Source organism: Lottia gigantea (genome assembly GCF_000327385.1).
Source record: "Lottia gigantea unplaced genomic scaffold LOTGIsca_74, whole genome shotgun sequence".
Classification (NCBI taxonomy): Eukaryota; Metazoa; Mollusca; class Gastropoda; family Lottiidae; genus Lottia; species Lottia gigantea.
In genome coordinates, this window is record NW_008710478.1 from 1,202,456 (window position 1) to 1,228,023 (window position 25,568).

Sequence of the window (25,568 nt, forward strand, 5' to 3'; positions counted from 1 at the left end):
ATCAATTGCATCTAACTTTCGTTTCGATATACAAAGTATACGAGTATATTACCACTGAACATTTCATGATAAAGTGATAAAGAAAGTGAAGCAGTGATAGTGGTGATTATCAATCAGTCTGAACATTCACCGACCGTTAAACATATTAAGTTTATATACTGAACAGAAAGAAATGTCGCATTGTGCAGAAATTAGTGAACTGTTTATTCAAATATCAATATGCAAACGAAAAAAATTGTCAGAAAACCAAACAAATGCGATTTCCGTTTTTCTGCTCAGTATAATTTATATCATATAGTAATATAATAATATAGTAACAAACACTAGTTTAAACTAGCCTACACTAATGTTACATATAAACTATAAACGATCGCTGAATGGTCAATTTGATAAATAACAAACAGTAGATAGCACAATAACGAATAACGGTGAACTGTATAAAAATATATAAATCATTATGTCTTACTTGAAATGTTCTGGTGCTTTCACATTGGCCTGAGGTGGCAATACCATACACAGTTTTACTTGAGACGTTAGGAATGTGTATTGCTCTCTCGACATTTAAAAATGTTGATGGTTAATAATAAATCATTTATTTATCGATTTTTTCCGGGCTATCACAAGAACTTTATAGAGTGCTTTTGCGAGATGGTAATTCTCATAATTTTCTTCTTATTGTCCTCTCAGTTTAGAAATATACAACAGAAACATCTTCTTTCGCCATCTCAAATTTTATTCTGGTTTTCTTATCCATCGTATCTCAAATAGAATTAATATCTTTAATTGATACAAGAGGTGTATTTATCTAGATGATACACAATGATCAAAGAATATGCGATGAGCAACTGGATGAAACTCAAGCAAGGCCTCGATTCCATCAAATAAACTCTTTGAAAAGTTCATTGGCTGCTATGCCAATATTTTGTTTGGGATTTCCGGTTTCGTTTTGGGGTTTCGCTTCGTTTGTTCTTGGTTAATTCACTAAAAAAATACGAAATTTGCTTTTTAAACTCCTAAAAGTTGCTAATTAACTTTCAAAAATGTAAAACAAACATTATTATTTTACAGTGTATAGAATTCTAAGCGACTATATAGAATATGCAAATTAGCGATGCGTTCCATTATAGGCAACAGATGGTCTCAAATTGTCGATTTTCTAAACGCAAATCGCTGGGTCTGTAATTACTATTTCAATTCCATTTTATTGTTACTCGTGTGGCAAAATGGCGACGACGAACGTAGACCCAGCATTTGTGAATGCCGGTCAAACTGAAGGGCTAGAAATTTGGAGAATTGAGGTAAGAAGTTTAGATTTATTATAAATCTAAATACGGGCAGATATTTATCAAATTATTGATTAGCTAAAAGTAATTTAAACATGTAACATATTGTATTGGAGTCGGCAACTAATGACGGCGTTTAGTATTTTAGTTTCTCTAGATTGACTATTATAGACTGTATACTATTCTAGATTTTATTTTACTATTTATTTCAACCTTCAACAATAGTATTTTAAGAATGAATACAGCTCAAGTATTAAGTTAAACACCATTGCTCAAATTATCGAAATATTTCCAATATCCCGATTACATTGTATTTCATATCGTAATTTCGCCAGATACAGATATTACATAGATATCCTAATTTGCCTTCAGTTCGAATGTACTATATTTTGTGGAAGTGAAAAAAAAGCCTATGGTACGCAGAAAAATGTACATAAATATCGGATGTTCGTCGAGATCTGTGACTGAATCTTTGGGTTATTGTCGACCAGATTGTATACTTCTGTTTCTACTCTTTCTTAGATGGAAAAAATAATTGCAATTTTTAAGATGTAAAGGGGTGACTGCTAGTAATGATAACATCTAAAAATTTGCAAAATTGTTGAAATTGTTCATTTTACTAATGCTGCCGTATTTAGTCAATAAAATATACTTTCAAATTTTGGGTAATACTGTGGGCACTGCCACCCCACACTACTGTTTCTTAAGTAAAAATAAAATAGAGGAACTCAACCTTAAAAGGTCTAGTGATTTTTGGAAATTAAAAGAAGCCATGTGAGATGTGCCACGTTATATGACCTATATATTCTACTATATGGTATTCATTATACCTACTGATCATTAACTATTATAGCACTATAACAGGTGCCCGTTTACATTAGAAATAGTTCTATTGAATAAGAATTGGAAATGAATGAAGTCTATTGAATGATAAGTAATAAATTTGAAGAATAAAAATCAATAACGGTTTCACCACTTCTGTACCTATAAGAATTCTACAGATTTAAAAAATCTAAGCAAGCCTAGGTTTGATCTGGCTTTCAGGTGTATTCAGTATAAGCATCACCGTAAACGATTCTAAAATGTCCAGCGTAGCACATTGTCGTACTGTATGTTCAAGTTTTCATAACGTCGATCAGGTCATCGAGTCAAGTCTGATTTAAGGAAGGGTGTTTTCAGGTCTGGTATGACATGAGGAGCCCGGAGAACAGAAATTAAACAAAAGGTCCTGTATATCTATAGAGCTGCATTTTGACCTATATGACATTTTCTGAGCTTGAAAATGAAAGACTCGAATATATTCTATGATGTAGTGAAATATAAGCAAGATTTGAAGGCCTACGATAGAACGCGTATATTTTGCACCGGATCGCTTTTGACTTTCATAAACATGGTAATAAATATCACACAAGATAAACAATATAAATGACTAATTGAATGAAATCAATAATTTTCATTGCGTTCTGTTCACCAACTCTCCACACGAACTAGGTCAATTATTTATCATGCTCAGCAATTTATGTTTTGAATGATTGCATTGATATTATTTGAAAGTATTCGCTTAGTACTTGAAGCAAATTGACACCAGGTGACTTCGTTCTGCTATAAACCAGATACATGAATCAATGTAAAACGAACATTGTTGAGCTGATAAAATACAACAGGATGCACCAGTAGGGAGACAATAAAAGAAAGTTAAACAATATCTACGCCTCATTGGTCAAATCAAATTTAATCTCCTCATACAGTCTGTCTGTGTGTATGGAAAGGGCTAGAAAAGATGTGTATAGTTTATTTTATTTCATTTTAATGAACGGTGCATGATAATGATATAAGATAACGCTCAGTCGCTGTCAACACGTTTAGAAAATTGCAAAATATATCATCAAGGTTGTTTGAATAGAGACTGAGTTATCAACAGCAGTTGATGCTCCACTATATATCTATATATCAATTTATTAATTTCAATACTGACGTTTGTCGACAAATTAATTGGACAGTAATTGACTGCAATTGTTTTGAAAAATACATATTTCATAACCTATGTAGCATGATAAACATGTTCCCAACTACTTAGGATAATTTGCTACCGACCTGAAACATTGCTTATTTGAATATGATATTGTGTATACAAATATTTCTTAAATGATACAGAGAAGCAGCAGATAATTTTACTGGCGTGGCATGTCTATATTAGCCATGTTTGATCATACATATGCCTGGAAAATGCAGATCATATAAGAATTTGTAAGACAGTAGGATGTACCAAATTAACTTCGTTAACAAATTTGTCTAGTGCTAAGGGATGCCCAGTTGAAACACCCAGGCAGATTGGCATTAAGTTGAGTATATCCAGCCTCGTTCGCGTCGCAGCCTCAATACGGATTGTGGAGGATCTGAAATATCTTTATGGACTCATTCAGCTTTATTTAGACACCCAAAATTCCCCAAATGTACCGACCCAAAAATGGGTTGGAGCAACTCACATGAAAATCTTGCCCTAAACCCAGTTCCGATATCCCATCCGAATATCACAGGGGAGGAATTGGGTGTAGGGCCAGATACTTTTGTCGGACTAACTGCTATTGTGTTACAATTTTACTGAGGCAAAGATTTACACTTAAACGTAGAATGTTGTATAGTTTAAATTCAAATATAAAATTCATACATAAACTTGAAATAATGAATGTCAAGTTATTCAGGTTATTGTTCATAAATGTTCAATGACTGTAAATTCATACAATTCATAGTTAAATTATAATAACACTTTATTTATTCGACATGGATATATTTCAGGAATTTTGACCTGTTATATAGGACATATTGTAGACATATTGACCACTAACATGGGACATATTGTAGACATATTGACTACTCATGAGACATATTTCAGACATATTGACTTCTAGCATTGGATATAATGTAGACATATTGACCACTAACATGGGACATATTGTAAACATATTGACCACTAACATGAGGCATATTGTAGACATATTGACTACTCATGAGACATTTTTCAGACATATTGACTACTAGCATCGGACATATTGTAGACATGTTGACCACTAACATCAGACATATTGTAGATTTATTGACCACTAACATGGGGCATATTGTAGACATATTGACCACTGACATGAGACATATTTCAGACATATTGACTTCTAACATTGGACATATTGTAGACATATTGACTTACATGGGACATATTGTAGACATTGTGACCACTAACATGGGACATATTGTAAACATATTGACCACTAACATGGGGCATATTGTAGACATATTGACCATTAACAGGGGGCATATTGTAGACATATTGACCACTAACAAGGGACATATTGTAGACATATTGACTTCTAACATGGGACATATTGTAGACATATTGACCACAAACATGGGACATATTGTAGATATATTGACCACTTACATGGGACATATTGTAGACATATTGACCACTAACATGAGACATATTGTAGACATATTTATCATAACATGATACATATTGTAATATATTTTCAACTGACTTAGGACATATTGTTGACATATTACTAGAGATATGCTGCAGGCCAATCAACTACGAACATTGGAATAACATTTGTAGTTTAGAATCCTTATTATGTTACGTTTCCTATTACTGTAATCAAGCCATGATGAAGTTGACAAATCTTATCCCAAACAGTGAAAATTAAATTTTTATTTTAGATCCATTCCTCAGAATAATTTAAGCTACTACATCAAGTCAATAGTTCCGTTTATTTATTTTTTTATAAATGGGTTGAGAAACCCATTCTAAACTGATTTCCACTTCTGCACCATCTTTTTTTCAGCACATAATTGTAGAAACTCTGTCCCACCCCACCTCACTTACCCAATTTTTGTTACAGAAATATTACGTGGACAATGAGGAAAATGAAAGAAAAGATATATATTACAGAATCATTAAATTGCTTTTTAAACTTAGTACCGATCAGAACGAGGCAAGCATCGTTTCAATGCATTTAGAGGGTCAATGGCAATTACGTACTGATTATTCAGAAAAACATATTTCTAAAAATTAATAAAGTGCCATTCGCCCTTTAGAACGAAAGTTATGACTCAATTTCCACTTTGAATGCTTCTACAATTTACCTCGTAGTTTAGAATCCTTATTCTTGAACACTTCTTATTCCTGTAATCTTTTAAAGCTGTCATGAAGGTGAAAACGTATCCCACACGACATTTCATAAAATGAAATTTATTTAATTTGTAAATCCATATCGAATAGTTCTAAAATAAGCATTAATTTCAATTCAAACAGAGTCGTCTAACTTGTTTTAGACATTTTTCTGCTATGTTTCAATTATCTACATGACTTGTTAGAATAGAAATTCCAAACCCCAGTTTGTCAACGCTAGTCTACGCTTTTGCAGAAATCCCTTAATTATAGACAAATCAGACATCAAATTTTCATTACGGAAACTCTTGAGTGTAGCAGATACTACCAGTCGATAAAGCAAATATTTAGACCTCTATATATTTTAAACGTTCGCCGCTTTTTTGCAGTTTTTCGTAGGTACTTATTGGATCTGAATGAAAAAACCAATATCAAGCTAGATAAATTCTTTTTCTCTGTTTGTCTACTATTCTGTAGCCTTCATGGTAGCTTTAAAAACCCAACCATCTTCCAGAAAAATTGAATGTATCTATTTCAGAAATTGAAAGTGGTGCCTCAAGAACCAACAACATTTGGTGTATTTTATTCCGGGGACTCCTATATCGTACTCAAGGTAAGCGTGCTTCAATTGAATTATTTGGTGGGGATTTGAATTATACTGAGTTCAGATGATGAATTGATATCCTAATGGTACTGTTTTGTAAGTAAGAACTATGGAACGGATGTTGCGGCATTGTCTTTTAGTTTTAGACCACGCCCCTTTATCAATAATAGATGGGACTGTGGTTCACTCTATCCAAAATAGCTTCGTACTATAGAATTAAATTTTTATGTTATTTATGAGATTCGTACCTGTTTTCACATTTTAAATGGATACATAGTGGGGTGTTCAGTGGCCCTTTTGAAAATCACATGACCTCGTGAATATTTATTACGTCATTACGTCAATACTGAAAACATATAGTAATGACAAAACGGCCGACTAGGGATGAAATTTTTGTAGGTATTATCAAATATATCAAAGCTGACTAGGTCTATAGGAATGCTGCGGCTGACTGGTTCTACAATGTAATTATAATGTATATAATATCTATATTAATATACACATTATTCAGTTATCTCCATCTAGCTGAAAGTGTCGAATATACATATACTCTGAATAATGTTGTCCTATAAAACTCACATTATAACGAGTCAAGCATATTTTATTTGTAACTATAATTTGATTAAAATCACAGTTGCAGTTTCCACAGACTGTGGTAGCCAAATAGAAACTTTGAGAAACGTCCCCGGGCCCCCGACCCAGCTATGCAAAATTCTAGCCAAACTCGATTTATGCTTTATCTTTTCGAAAATACATTTTTTTTCAACAAAATTGGGTTTTGTTAATGTTTAAACGGTTTTCCAAGGACAATCACCATTAGAATGTTCTTTTACTGTGGTATTTGTAAAGATTTCTATATAACAGATTATATTCTGAGTGTTTTACACAAAACATAACAAGCTCGTCTTTGCCAAGACTGCTTTGATCATCAATTACAAAATATCCTTCTACCTTTGCAGACAAAGAAGAATGGAACGAGATTGGAATGGGATATACATTTCTGGCTAGGCAGCACCACAACCCACGTAAGATGGTTATCAATATAATTGTTGTACAGTGATTCTGTACGGTAACTTATAGCGTTGTACAACAGCTCTTGGCACATTAGCTTAAAGTGCTGTACAACGGCTCTTGTACAGTAGCTTATAGCGTACATTAGCTGATACGGTTGGTGATAACTGTACAATCATAAGTGGCCCTAGAAGTCAATAAGAACTCTCCGGATCTATTGTATGAGACAACTTTTTTCCTTAAGTTATTATAAAAGGAAGCACCTTTCCATAAATTACAGTGTAATTTCTCTCTTTGAATAAAACATTAGTTACAAGATGTTGCTGATGGATTCATCATTGCACAAGACTTCATTTTACAAATCTACATACAAGGCTTTACCGAATAATCTAGTTTCATGGGGTTTGGTACCAAAAGTGCGTTACGGAATATAGAACCAACAGCTTAATTGTAATTATATTATAGGATGAACAAGGTATAGCAGCCTATAAAACTGTCGAATTAGATGATTATTTAGGAGGAGCACCAGTACAACATCGAGAGGTAACTTTTTCCTGAAAACATAAATAGTAAATGACACAATTAGCCCCATGTATTCATGGGCATAAAGAATCAGGTGCATAAATAATATGACATAATTCCCGATCACAATTCTGATGCAATGTGAACCTTGCTGCGTGACTTATAATAAATAAAAAAGATTAAAAACTACTTGAGATGTATTTTTGGATGTTTGAACTTTCCAGGTACAAGATCATGAAAGTAAATTGTTTATGTCCTACTTCAAGAAAGGCATTAAGTAAGTAGTTTTCATTGGCGGTTAGAGCATTGGAATCGAACCGGCTGTAAATGGGAACGGATGATCCATGAAAGCTGAATGCAAGAGGTATGGCCACGGACCAACTGGTATACCTGAACCTGAACTTATAATTCTATCATTGTAGATATATGTTTGTCTTCACTACCCTAATTTTGGAAGGACTTCCTTTGAAGTATATTCAGTGGCATTTCTATGGAACATGAGGTGAGGGGGCCGAGCAGGGGCCACAAAATTGTCCAGGGGGCGGGGCGCAGGCTATTCTTTCACTATGTAAAATGATGAAAAATTTGAAAGTGGGGAGACCGGGCCAGCTTGTTTTATGTTGGACCATGCACCCCCTCCCTTTCCACCACTAGATTGTAGTATCAAGAAAGTTGTTGATATTTTCCAGATATTTAGAAGGTGGTATAGAGTCGGGTTTTAAGAAAGTTGAAAGAGATGTGTATGAAACTAGGTTATTACATATTAAAGGTAGACGTAATGTCCGAGTGAGACAGGTAAGGAAGATTGACATAGACGTTTTGTAAGCTATCGTTGGTTATGCCAACAATGTCAACAGTATATCAATAATGATAATATGTCAGTAAAATGCACGGACAAGTTTTCATATGAAAGTTGTAGAGGGGGGTTTTTCAAGTAAATAAGCTGAAGTGCCACTTCCATTGTTTGGAATTTCTAAAGCGCCACGGACACTGGACGATATGCTCATGCTCATACGATGTTGACCGTGAAAAGCACTTGTTGTAGTTGGTAGGCCCTGAACTAAGAAATCTCGATTCTTTATTTTCTAAACTCTTCGTACTAGAATACTAATGTGGCGAAAAACCTTTTTTTTTCTTATTCCGTCGCGCGCCATCCGCTGATGTGCCAGAAATGGCGCGCGCGCCGCCAGTTGAGACCTTGGTGTAAGGTATTTATTTAAAAAATGTAAAGTCATATTTTAAATAGAAATACATGGAATTGCTCAGAAAGTTCAAGTCATCTACAAGAGTTTGGTTCAAATTTGTAGTAAGAGGGTACTCATCATCCAATTCGGGGATGCTAAACCATAAAGATGAATTCAGACTGTCAAAGGTCACCCCTGCATTGTCTGACTATATTACAGGTGAAATGTGATGTAAGCTCACTGAATCAAGGTGATGTATTTATACTGGACGCTGGTCTCACTATTTATATCTGGAATGGTCCTAGTAGCAGTATGATGGAGAAAATCAAGGTATTTTTATTGTTCCATTTTCTGGTTGATAGTTGTTCTTGGTTGGTAGATGGCAAGTTAACGTCCGCTTCAAGCTGATTCTAATATTTCAGAATATTTCTATGATTATGCGTGAGCTTGCAAAGATCATTGATAAAATAGCATCCTTGGAACCTAGGTTATTAACGTTATAACGATGCTCATGTGTCAAAAAGTTTCAAGTTTTCATTTTCATTAATTGACCGATTATCGATGAACACTTTCAAATATCTTACGTAATTCCAGGGAGCCGAGGTGGCTAAAAGAATCAAAGATGAAGAACGAGGTGGAAAGGCTCAGATATACATTATAGGTAAGCTATTTCAGGTAATGTTCCCCACATAATGGGACATAACTCCAGAATACATGTTGTACTTACAGTTTTGTGTACAAGACTACAACGCATTAATGCAAGTGGGTCTCAAGTTTTGTGGTCAACTGTGTTCCTCAATGGATAATATCATGCGTCAAACCCCTTTAGCTTAGAGCATTCTCAAAATAACTTCAAGAGAGAAATCAAAATCTGAGCAATTTTATCTAGGATTCTACTTGACCTTTTTATACCAGTTCACACATATAACAAACAAACAGCGACCTCACTGAATAAGAGTAAGTGTTCAGATCGTTAACCTAAATATGCATAATCAGCATTTTAATATTTTTTTATGAGAGTATATACTGCTTCATCCAAGAGTCCTGTCAAAATTTCCCTCACCACACACTGCAAGGTGATGCTTATGTACATCAGCCCAAGGTGCAAAAAATAAGATATGAAACATCATTTGATTCCAGATGAGAAATGGGATTCGGATGAGAAGTTTTTTAAAGCTCTTGGTTCAGAAGGCGAGATCAGTATCAAAAATGAAGAAAATGGTGGTGATGATCGCGAGTTTGAAAGAATGGAACAGGAAAATGTGAAATTGATGAGGTATGCAACTATCTCCATTCTGATTGAATGAATGACGGACAAAAATCTTAATTCATTTTGATAATACCGAAGATGGATAACAATGTCTTGCCAATAATACAACGGGCACATTTTTCAAATCTGCCAAATGATAATAGTATCATATATTTGCCAGCAAGAATTGGTGACTTCAAAGTCAATTTGGAGGAATGCTTTGTTTCCACGAATTGGTTGAGACATTGTCCAATCTGAAGACCTACACCATGACCTCTGTCATCCAGTCCCTCTTTGTCTACGCACAGCTTGGACAAAAGAGGGCCTGGACTGGTTTGTTTAATATCTTTGTAATTGAACGAGGCTCTATTGGTTATTTAGTCTGATTGGTTTGAAAATCCACTTCCGTTTTGGTAATGGGGGAAAATTAATTACAATACTTCAGTTATTATGACCAATGTCTTCAAATTTTAATTTTTTGCTCCATAAAATATAACAGCAATTTCAATGAACACTCCACGACTATATCCTGTTTATAGACAGGTATAGTTTAGGCGCCAGAGTCTATCTACATCATGCATTAAATTCATCTTATCGGTCAGTGAAGCCTTGATAAATCGAAATGATCAAAACAAAGATCATAATCTGACACTTGCTATACCTAACAAGGATTGTATGAAGTCAAATTAAATTCTATCGTTTTATGTATGTGATTTGGTAGTAAGTTCCGATCAAGATATGAAAATGAGATTAGCCTCAATTAAACCAATATTCTAGCCATTAACCACAATTCACAGTCAAAGATTATTCACTTGGTTCTTGTTTTTACAGAGTATCTGATGCTTCTGGTCAACTAGAAATAGAAGAAAAGGGCAGTAAACCATTGAAACGAACTGATCTAGATTCAAATGTAAGTCTTTTAGAATTTTCAATAAGATTTAATTGACAGTTTAGTCTGAAACATCTACCCCTATTCTAGCCTCTGATGGATATTTTGACAGCTGGAGAAGAGTCAGAAGAAAAAGACTGTTAATCAGGATTTTCCACACCTCCAAAGATGCGTTTTTCTCTAACATAATATTGAATTACCTTTAAGATGATTGTAAATTAGTGTTGGGCATCATCGTAACTTTCGTTTTGTTAGATCAGTTTCGCCAAATAAAACTTTGATGGAACCGGAGACATGAAATAAATGGTTTACGGAGACAATGATGGTATGGCTGAACTACAAAAATATTCATCTTTCCAAATATACCTGGGTTTTGCAGATCCAAGGTATCTAAATAGGTTTAAACCCTTGCACTTGCAGAGGTGCGGAATGTCCCCATTTAACAGGGCTTATTATTTCTGTCTATACACCAGCTGACATCTGTTCAAATAGCTATAAGGGGCTGGAATAGAGAAAGATGTTTCGGTCTATTGACAGTTGTGACATCATTCTATGTATTTGTAAAATATTTGTCGTAACAGATGAAAATCATGGTGCCCATACTCGCCTTCCCCTCCTATTTTTTTTAAAGTAGTTATGCGTGCATGAACTGATAAAAAAATCCAGATTGAATCAGATGTTTGAGTTTATGTGAGTTTAGTGAATTAGCGTATCACACTACAAAGTAAAGACCAGAAAACCTGTACGATTGCCTCAAAGAGAATACTTTGATTGCAGATACGGATCATAATTATTCTCAAAAAAGATTTTCACTAAACCAACGCCTTACCACTTCAACCACTCTGTGCAACGAAACCACGAGTTCTGTACAAAATAAAGTATCACTTAGATATTTTGCTTCTGTATTCTGGCTCATGTTACACATTGTCATGACGTCACACTGTTTTATATTCACGTACAAGATTAGCCAGCAATTACATGCGCCACTCTATTACACTTCGAAAACAGGATCAAGGCTACATAATTAAGTGCGGAACTGGTTTTTATATCAGTGCTGCCCCCCTGATGTGAAGAAACGAAATTAACTGTTAATAGCTTAATCACATTTGGCTAATATTCAAATAAAGTGAGACGCCACCTGCCGAGAGATTAGTTAACTAGTAAAAGATAACTTGTAGCAAGTCTGTGTGTACTTAATTTCATGTCTGTAATGTTAATCGCCTTCATTACCGTGGTCTGTAGCCGATCCTTATCTTGTACAGAACTTCAATGAGTCACTTGCTGGTGTGACTCACCTGACATGATGAAGCAAAATAAATGTTTTGGAATGAGTGAAGGAGCCTATAGAAAATAATCATACAGAAAATATATAGATGAATTTATCAGATTGATTATTTAATTTATAATATCCTTATGTTTAATTACATAAACGTCTGTTCTAGCGACTTTTCTGGCCGGGATTTGACTCTTATCATAATATGAGAAGAGTTTAAATGGTGCAAACATTTTGAAAATCGACCTGTTTTGGAACAAAGTTATAAGATAAACGTAATGTTCATAAAACAAACATTAATCTCACTACTTCCCTGAAGAAAAAAGGACGCAAAAGTCATTTCTCTCGCTATTGATTAGATTCCTAAAAAAAATGAAGATTTGTGTACAATCGTAGTGCGTTTTGTATTAAACCTGTGGTGAAAAAAAGATAGCGCCTATAAATAGAAACATCACAAATGTCCTTCCCAACCAAACGCTCGACTTGTTCATACCCGTACCACTCCCTACTCTAGATCCTAATTGGATGTCTGCGGTTCAATCTATGCATGGGTCGAGATGTAATTTCAAATTCTTACACCCGAATCACTCTTCCGATCTTACAGAAAAGTAGGATGTAAAACTCCATTTAATCCATTTGATAGTTTCTGTCAATCCCCCACACGACCTGTAGACAGGTACTCTATACAACATATTCATTGACAGAAGGACACAATAATTATGACCAAACCCAGCCTGCCTAGTGTCGAGTCATCCAGGAAACTCCGACCACAAATGAACAATTATGGCTATTGGACTATTTGATGTTAAATGTCAAACATGATTTTTGTTTTATAATCTTGAATGAATCTGGTATAACAGGAAAATATTCTCATTTTCAATCTCTAAATGAATTAGTGAGTAATTATTTTTATGACAATTTGAATGTCTAGTCGTAGATGCGTCATGTATTATGGAAAATGCCGAAAATGATAGAATAAGCGATGTGTCAATTCCAGACATAATGAATACGATATAATTTTCGACCTGCTTTTTTAGGTTATAAACAGTATTTTTTTCAACGTAAATTTTGAATGTGATCCTGGGCACAGTTGTTGATGAGTTAAACGCAAACTCAAACATACTTAATAAAAAAAGACAAGAGCAAATCCTATCCAAATCCTTAGCAAATCCAATTTCTCTCTGTGTCCTCAAACTCAAACTCAACACCTCCGTAAGCGCAACGGATGGCTACGGGAGCGATGTTTTTCGTCTGCAAGGTGCCAAAAATGTAGGAATCCCCTTTATGACATCTTATCATCTATTTCCAGAACTAATACCACTCGATTTCTCTGTATACATTAAAGGTTTTGCGGAATCATCGAACGCACTCATATAATAACGTTTCGATCTTGAGTTTGCGTACATATGTACATATTTTTTATCGCAGCTTTAACACAGAAAGAAACGATTTACTATCATTGATTTGTACTCGAAAATATCCAACATTCACACAACAATTTAAAAACAAATGCATAGCTTAGACATTTACGGTTCTTAAGATTTTACTTGCAAACGTCATATTATTATAAAAGACCTGTCTCAAGAATGTCTGAAACAAAGGAATTTTTTTTTGCTACTAACGATCTTGCTTATAAATATACATTGGATATTCACACTTTAAATAAGGTCTATGTTAATTATAATATAGGGATCCTTTATTTCAGGACTGTTTTATCCTGGATTCTGGACCCAGTGGTATCTTTGTCTGGGTTGGTAAAAACTGTACTAAAAACGAAAAGAATTCAGCGTGGCAAAATGCTCTGGTAAGTTCATAAGGTCACAGAGTACACAATAATTTAACAAAAATTGATTATTATTTGGTAACTGGAGATTGTAAAACATGTTGATCGAATAACAGGAGATTAAATACACACTCAAGGACATTGCAGCCGCAAAATATAAATTAAATCCATTCAGGCCTGTATCTAAGAGATTGGCACAGACCCCATGATTAATTACAATCATATAATCGAAGACACAGGTTATGCGATGCTGTATTCTTTGATTGACCTGTCGATTCAAATAGATAATTCCGGGACCTTCAGTTAATACGGGCTTGGATCTATTGGACAAGGGAACCCACTAACCCACTATTTTCATGACTTCCATTTATGTTATTCGTTATTTGCTTCGAAATTTCAGGAGTTTTTAAATCAAAGAGGTTATCCGAAATGGACACCAATCAGTTCCCTGGTAGAGGGAGCTGAAACACCACTATTTAAACAATATTTCTCTTCATGGGAAACTGAGAAATTGACTGATTTCAGCCATGTATCCCCTGACGAAGGCAGTAATATAGCGAGTAGGTAGACTTCTAATATCTTGGTTAACTCGTCAATAAGCTTCATTGCACTACATATCCAACCTTTGGATCCTTTTCTACATAAAGACACCCCAGATACGTAATCATCATGGGTTCTAATCTGGGCCTGCGTGTGAAAGTTTGTTAACCTTCCAGAAGTCGTATATCCTCATTATTCAAGACGACCCATCTGAAAACGGGAAAGATCAATACTAACAAGTTTGTCCAAGTACCAGCTCTTGAACCTTAGTTGCATCGGTGAAAGCTATTAGTGATCCTGATAGACATACAGAGGTTAAGAATAATCGTTTAATTCCTAATTCATTTTCAGAACAAAGTGATGAACAGTTTGATGTCTCTGAACTCCATTCTCATCCTGCTCCCAAATGTGATGGCTTCATGCCTGATGATGGATCTGGGACTGTAAAGGTGCGTTATTCAATGGCCCATATCCCAGTGGGTGGTTCACTGTTGTCTTGTTCTTAGCTAATATAAACACCAACAGGCATGGGCATAATTACTGTTGTACTTATTGTGGCTTTTGAAAACCCCAGGCATCACATATTCAGATTATATTATCTTGGTGATCCACTGTTTAACTATATTGTCAGTTTATAGAAAGTACCAGACGCAACCAAATTCTGGGTTATCTTCCAGGCGGTTATCTACCCCTGTTCTCATGTATGCTTCGGATTGGTTTTGTTATCACATATCATTAAAAGATATAAGATAAAACAAGCTTTCGGGCTATTGAAATAAGATTATGCCTTTTATCCCTTTGATGGGAATCCCAAAGTATCTATCTACACCAATCTGTGCCTTTTCCATCGGGAATTTGGACGCATGTATATCAACTTAAGGATACTTGTGCTACAAAGATTGTCAACTCCATATATCTTTTGGAGAGTCAATATTACTATTATTGCCAGTGATATTGATCTATCTTTCTTGTCATGTAGATCTGGAGAATAGAGAACAGAGAACGAGTGGCTGTACCAGAAGATACCTATGGTGTATTCTATTCCGGTGACTGTTATATTCTGTTATATACATATCAAAAATCAAACCGAGATCATTACATAATCTACTTTTGGCAGGTAAGCACAAGGAATTACTTTTATTGATTTTGACATGATTTGAAAAATTAGGATGCAAAATTTAATTAATAACCGAATTTAGAGAATATTAATAAAATTAATTGCGGACGTTTCATTACACATACAGGTAACTTTAGAACGTTACCTGAATGGCATCGTGTCCAAACCACACCCCCATTCGCCATACTTCCCTGGGGTCGTGGTAATTCTCGTGAGGAAAATTACGTATTCATAGATAAATATTGTCCAATCAAAATTGGCCCTGGAATCTTTGTAGGAAATCACAACCAATCAAATTAAACCACTCGTTATGACGCTGTGTTCGCGAACTTAAACAAAACGAAAGCAGCGTGTCATGGACGGTACCCATATTCGGGATACGATGCCTGTATTGGTAATGAAACGTTGTGTTTAAATATTAATAAATAGAAGTTTATATCCATATTTCTTTATTGTTTTCATAAACAGGGTAATAAAAGTACTATTGATGAACGTGGAGCTTCAGCTCTACTGGCTCAGAACCTTGACGATACAGAATTAGATGGTGCTGCAGTTCAGGTAGGCTGTTCTTAACAAACAAAAACACGGGGCATGCTCGTCCTTCAGGATTGATATCATTGTGGGATAGGATTGCAGAGTCTACATCCCTTGTTGAGAGTTTCTCAGTACATATTTTGACGTTTTTATGTTCCATGTAGCATTTGTAGAAAATTACGTTTCCATTTTTTTTTCCACTTATCACACTATATACCCACATGATGTATTGTTCTCATCAAGCAGATATTAGTCGCGATCAAATATTCTGTGGTTAGAATAGTTTATACACTCCACTGTGTCAGTGTATGCTTTGGCATCACCATGGCAAATTTAAACTTTAGCAGTGGATTTAGAAAGATATCAATTTGTAGATGTTGACTTATATAATAGTGTATCTTTACAGATTCGTGTCGTACAAGGGAGAGAACCGGAACACTTCCTGAGGTTATTCAAAGGAAAGATGTTGATACTAATGGGAGGTATTAACAATGTTATTGAAGAAACACCACTCAAAATGTTTCATATCCGAGGTACAAATGATGTCAATACACGTGCTGTTCAGGTGAGTTGTCAATGCTCTGAATTTGTGATTTTCTTCTAGTAATAACATATTCAGACTTAATAGTTGGTATTCAAAACATTAACCCTCACTTTAGTCCGTCAAAACTAGCTCTACCCCATACGAAATTACGTATGGCCCTACCCGTTCCTAGGGTGTAATAAACGGATGCGATATCACTCCCGAGGAACGTGTAAGGCCGAATTTGTCAGGCTACCCTTAGTTATAAATGGTTGGACAGTCGTTTGTTAACATACTGTCCGTCTTGAATCCATCTTTTGATTTCCAAAAGACTATCTATAACAGATAAACATTTTCAGTTGCTGATCTCAAACATTGGTTAGATAGATCAGCACCTTTTGGGCATATGTTTAGTGCATTCGGTTTGATTACGTTGATCTAAATACAATCCATATTTTAGGTGCCATGTCGCTGTGCTTCTCTCAATTCTAACGATGTATTTGTTGTTCATGATGATTCCAAGTTATTTGTCTGGATTGGAAAGGTATGGTTTCTTAAAATATTATTTATTGGTATGAAACATGGTGACCTTTATAAAGTCAACAAAATCCACAAAACTTGTAAACCCGTCACAAAATATACCAATAGAAAGACACAGCATTGTCGCTTTCTTTTGGACATTGAATCATTGTGCGATTTCAAAAACCACGAGCGTTATGGTTAAACACCTGATGGTACTTCTCTTTGGAGGATTCCACTACTATGCAACTTTTACTCCCGATGTGGTCATTCTTATGACGAGGTTTTTGATTGACGGAAATGTCTTGCTTGTACAGATTTTTATTGTTCACATAACAAGAAATATAAACTCTACCAATGTCTAATCAAAATACCATGTTAGGTAAGGTAATATTCTTCATATCGTTATTTTTGTTGTAGGGAGCCAGTGACGACGAAGTATCGGTAGCCAGAAATGTTGTCCAGTTTATTTGTCCTAATAGGTACAGTATCTGAAAGTGATATTATTATTAAGATATTGTCTCCCATTGTCTTTAGTGCATTGGGCGTTTATGGAGTCCAAGACTGTTGTCCTTTCCACCACTACTATTTTTTTTACTAAACGAATGAACCTGTTGTTGTATGGAACATGTTTATGTGCCATGCATTCCACCAAACATCTGTGTATTTCACAAAAGGCAGCAAATGTGTTCTGTTCCTTTAGGTTGAATGATTGAGAGTCTATATTGAGATTCAAATCTAGATGGTACGTTTCAAGTAGTTTTTGTGTAAGAACTATACTTTAAGGAGACATCCTTATTTGCATTATATTCAGTTTGGTGAAAAACAGAATGTAGATGTAAAGTTCGGCATCATTTCCAAGCGTCCACATACCTTACAATACACTTTATTACTTGTAGAGAGGTAACTGATGTCAAGGAAGGAGAAGAAACTGAAGAATTCTGGGGAATTGTTGGTGAGAAGGAAGAGTACGCTACAGGTCCACGACTTGAGGTTAGTACAATCGTTCACTGTGGTTTATTGGAAGGGGAAGGAACGTGCAGTGACGGAGCCAGGTTGACGTCCGAGGGTGGGAGGCATGCCCGAACAACTTGGGCATTCGGGGCTGTGAGGGGCGGCTACCCCGTCTTCCCCTCCCCCATTGGCCTCGCCACTGGGAACGTGCGATATTCATATATAAACTCTAGGGAGTGAAACACCCATTCTAAGCCGTACCAATTTGATGAAGATACAGTAGATTTTCATCAAGTTTTTTGTATTTGCAATGTTCCCTCTATGCACAAAAATACCCCCTCCCGTGTCATCGACAAAAAGCATAGGTCCGAAAGTTGTAGAGAAGTTTAACGCTGTTTTAACAGCATACATTGGATCGGAAATGCTTGTGCTGTAGATACATACCTTTTACATTTCAGAGTGCTCAAAATGGTTTACCAAGCCGATTGTTCCAATGCTCCAATGCCTCCGGAAAGTTTAAACTAGAAGAAATTATCAACTTTGATCAAGAGGTAAGAGGTTGATATTATTTTTAAAGGAACAGTCTTCATTTGATTCCCTGATGTATTTCCTCTTCTATGGTAGTTTAAAAAATTCAGCAGAACTATGTCTCACTTTGACATCGCCTCACATCATGTACAATGGCATGGCGTAAAACGAATAGGGAGGGAGTGGACTCATTGATCTTGTAGATAGTGAAATCGTATTTTAACGTTGTTCTAACTATATTATACTGGTATGGTAATTGAATACGAGTTGTGACCTATTTTGAAAACTGGTGAATAAAATTGGACTTTGGACTTCGTTTGGAAATAATTTGGTTTATCAGATGTTACGTGAGTTTAGTTCCAATCGGACTCCAATCCTGTATTGAACCCGGATACGATGTGCTCTTTAATGCTATTACAACATCAGGAACTAACTCCTACGTCATTACATCATGTACTTTTACTCCTTATGTAACCGAATTATCTAATTTCATATTTTAAACAAGATGTACAAAAAATACTAACGCAATTTCTCAATGTTTGTATAAAATTTTCAGTGGTCCATTCATTAGAAAATATTTGAACTGATCATTTTAACAGACATTGTACTGGATAACATTAAAGTTAATAATTATTTACAATAAAGTCCGTACATTACAGGTGTGTGATTGATGCGCGTGCATGTTACTAATTATATCATTAGCAAAACAGACCACACACTGTGTTTTTAAACAAAAGTTTCATAAATTCTACTTTATATAATTAGAATATTAAACGGATAAATATTTCCATATGTTTTGAAAGGTTTTTTTTCTATGAAAGAGATTGAAAAGTAAAGTTTATGTCAAAATATACGTTATGTAAATATTCTCTTAATTTATAGAAAGACTCGTGTTGTCGAGTCCTTCAGAACTTAAAGTGTGCATTTTGATTCTCCGTTCAGTTCAAACTACTGACGAGTTCCATTTGAACAATAGTTAACGCCATTTTACAGAAATTCTTCAATGGCCTAGATTCAAATCAATGAACGCGTAATGTGTAACAATCTATTGTAATAATAAACCTGTATTTTTAGGTGTAATGTACTGAAATATGTAGCATTGTATATTTATATGTAGTATTTAATAATGTACATTGTGATATTATGTATTGTATATTCATATGTAGTATTTAATAATGTACATTGTGATATTGTGTATTGTATATTTATATGTAGTATTTAATAATGTACATTGTGATATTGTGTATTGTATATTTATATGTAGTATTTAATAATGTACATTGTGATATTGTGTATTGTATATTTATATGTAGTATTTAATAATGTACATTGTGATATTGTGTATTGTATATTTATATGTAGTATTTAATAATGTACATTGTGATATTGTGTATTGTATAGTTATATGTAGTATTTAATAATGTACATTGTGATATTGTGTATTGTATATTTATATGTAGTATTTAATAATGTACATTGTGATATTGTGTATTGTATATTTATATGTAGTATTTAATAATGTACATTGTGATATTATGTATTGTATATTTATATGTAGTATTTAATAATGTATATTGTGATATTATGTATTGTATATTTATATGTAGTGTACATTGTGATATTATGTATTGTATATTTATATGTAGTATTTAATAATGTACATTGTGATATTATGTATTGTATATTTATATGTAGTATTTAATAATGTACATTGTGATATTGTGTATTGTATATTTATATGTAGTATTTAATAATGTACATTGTGATATTATGTATTGTATATTTATATGTAGTATTTAATAATGTACATTGTGATATTGTGTATTGTATATTTATATGTAGTATTTAATAATGTACATTGTGATATTATGTATTGTATATTTATGTGTTATGTAAAGTAATGTTAATTGTATATATTTATGTGTATTGTATATTGTATAGTTGTTTAAAATCTATATCTGTATGTTATGTATAGTGATATTAATTGTATATTTATGTGTATTGTATAGTAATGTTAATTGCATATTTACGTGCATCGTATAGTAATGTTAATTGCATATTTACGTGCATTGTATATTGTATAGTTGTGTAAAATGTATATCTGTATGTTATGTATAGTGATATTAATTGTATATTAATATGTATTGTATATTATAGGATCTTGTAGAAGATGATGTAATGTTATTAGATGCCAGCGATGCGGTAACTATTCATATTTTATTTCATTGACACTCCATATCCACACAAGAGGTTATTGGACTAGCTGTTTGTGCTAGGTATATTGACAGTTTACTGTGTTAAATGTATGGAAGGACATTGACACAGAAACATTTCGTTTAAATTTCAGATTAAAAACAAATATTACCAAGTTATAATTTTGAATTATTTAAGTGTTTTTTTTTTCATACATACTATCAGTTGATTTCAGCTAACATGAAGCTAACTCAAGCATATTCCCGCGATATTTCTGAGAATTTCAATCGTACGCTATATGAATTTTAAGACTATGAGGTATTTATTTAAAGGAAAACTACTGAATGATCAAAAACAGTTATTTATTTATCCTTTCTACTTTTTTAAAACTATTTTTCAGATATTTGTGTGGGTAGGAAGGGGAGCTAATCATCAAGAGAAGAAAGCCAGTTTAACTGCTGCTCTAGAGTATATTAGAACAGACCCTGCTGGTAGAACATCAGATAATACTCAAATAGTACAAATTAAACAAGGATTTGAACCTCCCAATTTCACTGGACATTTCCATGCTTGGGACCCTGAGAAATGGAGTGTAAGTCATGTTTTATATAGACTCTTACAGTCATACTATTTTCAATGTACCTTGTTGACCTCAAGCATTCATAGAAAGCATTTATAAGCAGTTAGAATTCTGGTTGTTTTTGATCTTGATTTGACCAATATATAGACTACCAACCATTTTGACCTTCTGTGCCTGAGGCCGACGGGGGAAACACGTCGAAACGTTGCATAAAACTTTAACCAGTGATTGTTGTTCCATAAAGCCGTGTCCTAAAAAAAATACATGTACATATTTGATGAGGTCAGTCTTCAGTAAGCTGTTTTAATGGATTGTAAAGAGATTGTCTAAAGTTTTTATGGGTATCCGGGACACTGTAGATGTCTGTGATTCCTGAATGAAATGATGCAAATATAATCCTTGAAAATAGCTTCAATGCACATTGCTAGAAAACCTCTTTACATCCCTTAACTACCATAATTTGTTCATGGGGTATTTCTGGTTTTCTTGGATCATTATATAATCAATGTACATATATAATTTTATATTAACAGCATGGTAAAACGTATGAAGAGCTGAAGAAAGAACTGGGAGAGGAAAATGTAGCAACTACAACAGTAGAAGAGGTGAGTGGTTTATGATTATTAATTTTTTTTTAATTTGACATTTAACTTTGTATTAAATTAAGTCATGAAGTAACATGTTTTTTAAGAAAAATTAATATTTGATATTCTTCGCAATATAGACAAGATCATTTTTATATACTTTTAGGAATTGGCCAATTTTTCTAAAGCATATAGTTACGATGAATTACTGAAGAGAACCCCACCACCTGGTGTTGATCCTACAGAGAAAGAGGTCAGTAAATATTGTAAATATCAAAATCCTGAGACAACATTTCTTTTTATTCATATACAAATGAAACACTTATAACATATCCTATTCAGCCATTGTAAAAACAGGTTGCCTTGAGAACGATTAGTCATATCTAATGCCTGCTTTTATTTTATTCAGCTATAAGTGATAAGTGTTTTATATTTTGGTTAAATGGGAAACTAAGCACATGAAGCGAAACTATCGAAACCTGATGAAAGTGTACTGCAAACTGCAAACAGTTGCAAACGGCAAATACAATTAACTGTTTCATTCTTTGTTCCAGGCCCATCTATCAGATGATGATTTTAAGTTGGTTTTTAAAATGTCACGAGAAGAGTATTTAGCAAAACCACAATGGAAGCGAACCGCAATGAAAAAACAAGTGGGACTATTTTAAAGGTGGAAGAATATATAGTTGCAATGTGGTTTACTGAGAGATTCATACATTTTTATAGTCAGAGGCATGCTATCTGATGGTCATTTATTGACGTTTGTGGTTATCAAAATTACCTGGTGCCATCCACGGGGAAAGGGATATTTATTTTCGGCACAATGAATAATATTTGTTATTTTTACTTGAAAATACCTTGACGCACAATTAGCCTTTTTCAATTGTTTTTGGTCAAATTCTTTATCTACCTCTGTGCTATACATAAACTGTATGGTACACAGAACAAATACTTTATCGCATTCCCATCGTTTATTCCTCGTCTTCCTAAGAGTAGATTTTTCCAAGACATATGGTGCTTTATTGGATATGATACGTCTTGATATTCTTATGACAGTGTTACATGAGTATTATGTCTTCCAGGATCTTAATTTTTTAAACTTAGAATTTCTCATTGTAGTGCCTGTGTTTTTTTTTTATGTTTTTCTAATATTCCGATGTTCATTGTATATGGAAGTTTTCAATTACTAGTATACTAATTGATTTCAACGACCCTTTGCGACTTTATCATCTACATGTCTAATAAGGTCTTACGGATAACTTAAAATTATAACGACCTTAAAGTTATAACGACCTACTAGATAACAATGTAGAGCCTGGTTAATCTCTTATGGAGACGAAAGCCCTAATCTTTTTAAGAGGTGTTTGCTTTCTATTTTAAATTGTATATTTTTAACAGACCTTAATAGGATCTTTATATTATTACTTATATTACTTGGCTCAGAGTGCTGTGATGTATATAATTATAATACACTGTATTATTATAATCACTAAAATGCATGTTATTAGAATTTGACTTTTGTTTTTTGCAATGTGGATGAATGCGTTTGTTTATGCAACCACAAAGCAAACGTGTTTACTTCGAAGTTTTATATTTACCGTTTTTAAAACCTTAAGATACTTTGCAATTAAATATGGATATTTCATCTCAAGCTCTTTTGAAACATTTTATTGTTAATCTTTTCTTTTTGCACGCCGTTGAATTTTCATATTTTTCTATTTATATATTATCTTGTTAGCTTTATTAAAACGTTTATTCTTCTTTGCCCAAGCGTTTGTGTCTCTTTAGATATTCTCTTTTATACCGAGATTTAGAAAACTTGGTGAATCCGAAGGGTCATGAAACTAGTTAAAGGGATTGTAAAGAGGTTTTCTAAATTTTGTATGTGCATCTGGGACAATGAAAGCATCAATTTGCGCCACGAGTAAGTGTACCTTACCCATTGTCAGTTTATGTCAAGATTATATTTTTCGATTGAATCTGACATCTCGTGAATATTAGTCAGCTTTTATTAGAAAACACATAAACCCCTTCAAAATATACTTCAAATAAATCTCTAAGTTAGATATGAGAATTGGGTATTGGCAAATAACAAAGTGGATCTTTTTAGCACAAATAAATGAAATCCAGTCTTTGTTATAGCACAAAAGTGAACACAACCAAACTTGGTACAATAATCATGAAAATAATCCATAATACTCTAAACTAGCACTACAAACAGCATAGGAATCTAGCAGCTAAATAATAATCTGAAAAACTCATTGTTCTTAGCTTGGCTTTATACTCCATCGCAAGACTGGTGATTGAACATAACTGTGTTTTCCAGTTCATTTTTCAACCTGTCAGCTTTATGCTAATAACAATAATAATATATATTGATGTCTGCGGCGTCTCACGGCACTTCACAAAATTATTACTATAAAGATAACTGATAAAACAGAAAATAGATAAAGAGAAAAAAAAACATCACATAGTATAGTTAAAACGTCCGGCCAAATTGCTTTTTAAAAGGTGCGTCACGGATTCTGGGAGTTCAACCTACTGGGATGGTGTGACGTGACCATTACCCGTCCTCTGCTATACTCCGTGAGCGTAATCGGTAATACCTCGAGTTCATTCGCATAGCTTCCAGAGATTAGCAATGGCCAGAACATACGTGTGTGTACACTGCAACATTCCAAACACAGTTTATTTTATAAATTCATTATATCGGCTGCATTTGCTGATATTGGGGAAAAGACACGGGGAGCACAAAGGGGCCTGTAGTGACGGTAATATCGATATGCCAAAAGAAACACAGTAAATATGATAAGTAACAAATGATATCCCCTTATTTAGCTTATATTCTTCAGCATAGTGCATTATTGTACAGTTAATAGATGCATTATTTACCTCGGGTTATGGAAACACAGAACATCGATGATGTTTCCTAACATGCGGTTTCGGGTAGATTTCTTTAAATCGATGTACCGTTGGAATAAATCAAAGTTCATATTATCATAAAATTTCATTAAACACAAAAACATCGCACAAAGGTCGACATAATCGTAAATTAACATTATGACGTCAATCTTCATATTATAACATATTACGATTATCAAGTCCTTCTTATCATTTCAACAAAGTTGATGTTATTTACGTCTTGATAATCTTACAAGTTTGTATTTTGGTTCAAATTTCAAAGTTTTGACGAAGAAAATGAATTGTACGCAATCAACTTGTTCAATTATCTGTGAATTCATTGAGTGAAAATCGAGTGCTAGTATATTGACGTCATAGTGTAAAGTCGGTTTCGTGGAATAACTTCGATGCCTTGAAACATCATTAAAAGAATGGTTGAATACAGAAGCCACGACTGTAGGTGGGGTAAAGGACACGACATGGTAGAAGTTGTTGTTATGGCATATCTAAAAGTTATATTTTGAAATATTTACATGTATATCATAGTTTAAAAACAGGTTAATAAGACTTAAGAATTCATCATCAAAGTTATTACATTGTGTCCTATCTCCCCTCTCCAAGAAGAATGATAAGTAAAT

The 25,568-nt window shown here is 33.9% G+C and overlaps 1 protein-coding gene across 1 annotated transcript; it reads left to right on the forward strand.

Moving 5' to 3' along the window:
- Positions 1 to 1,198: 1,198 nt before the first annotated feature.
- LOTGIDRAFT_221805 (hypothetical protein) lies at positions 1,199 to 23,794 on the forward strand. The gene is made up of 25 exons (XM_009066254.1): positions 1,199 to 1,298; positions 5,981 to 6,055; positions 7,006 to 7,071; positions 7,523 to 7,600; positions 7,804 to 7,856; positions 8,269 to 8,374; positions 8,983 to 9,093; positions 9,358 to 9,424; positions 9,904 to 10,039; positions 10,844 to 10,922; positions 13,880 to 13,978; positions 14,358 to 14,521; positions 14,856 to 14,946; positions 15,477 to 15,614; positions 16,083 to 16,172; positions 16,555 to 16,713; positions 17,132 to 17,215; positions 17,611 to 17,672; positions 18,090 to 18,183; positions 18,603 to 18,695; positions 20,830 to 20,874; positions 21,266 to 21,457; positions 21,979 to 22,050; positions 22,196 to 22,282; positions 22,584 to 23,794. Exons 1-25 carry the CDS (start codon positions 1,224 to 1,226, stop codon positions 22,695 to 22,697), a joined length of 2,430 nt encoding a protein of 809 aa, XP_009064502.1. The 5' UTR covers positions 1,199 to 1,223; the 3' UTR covers positions 22,698 to 23,794.
- The last annotated feature ends 1,774 nt before the right edge of the window (positions 23,795 to 25,568 follow it).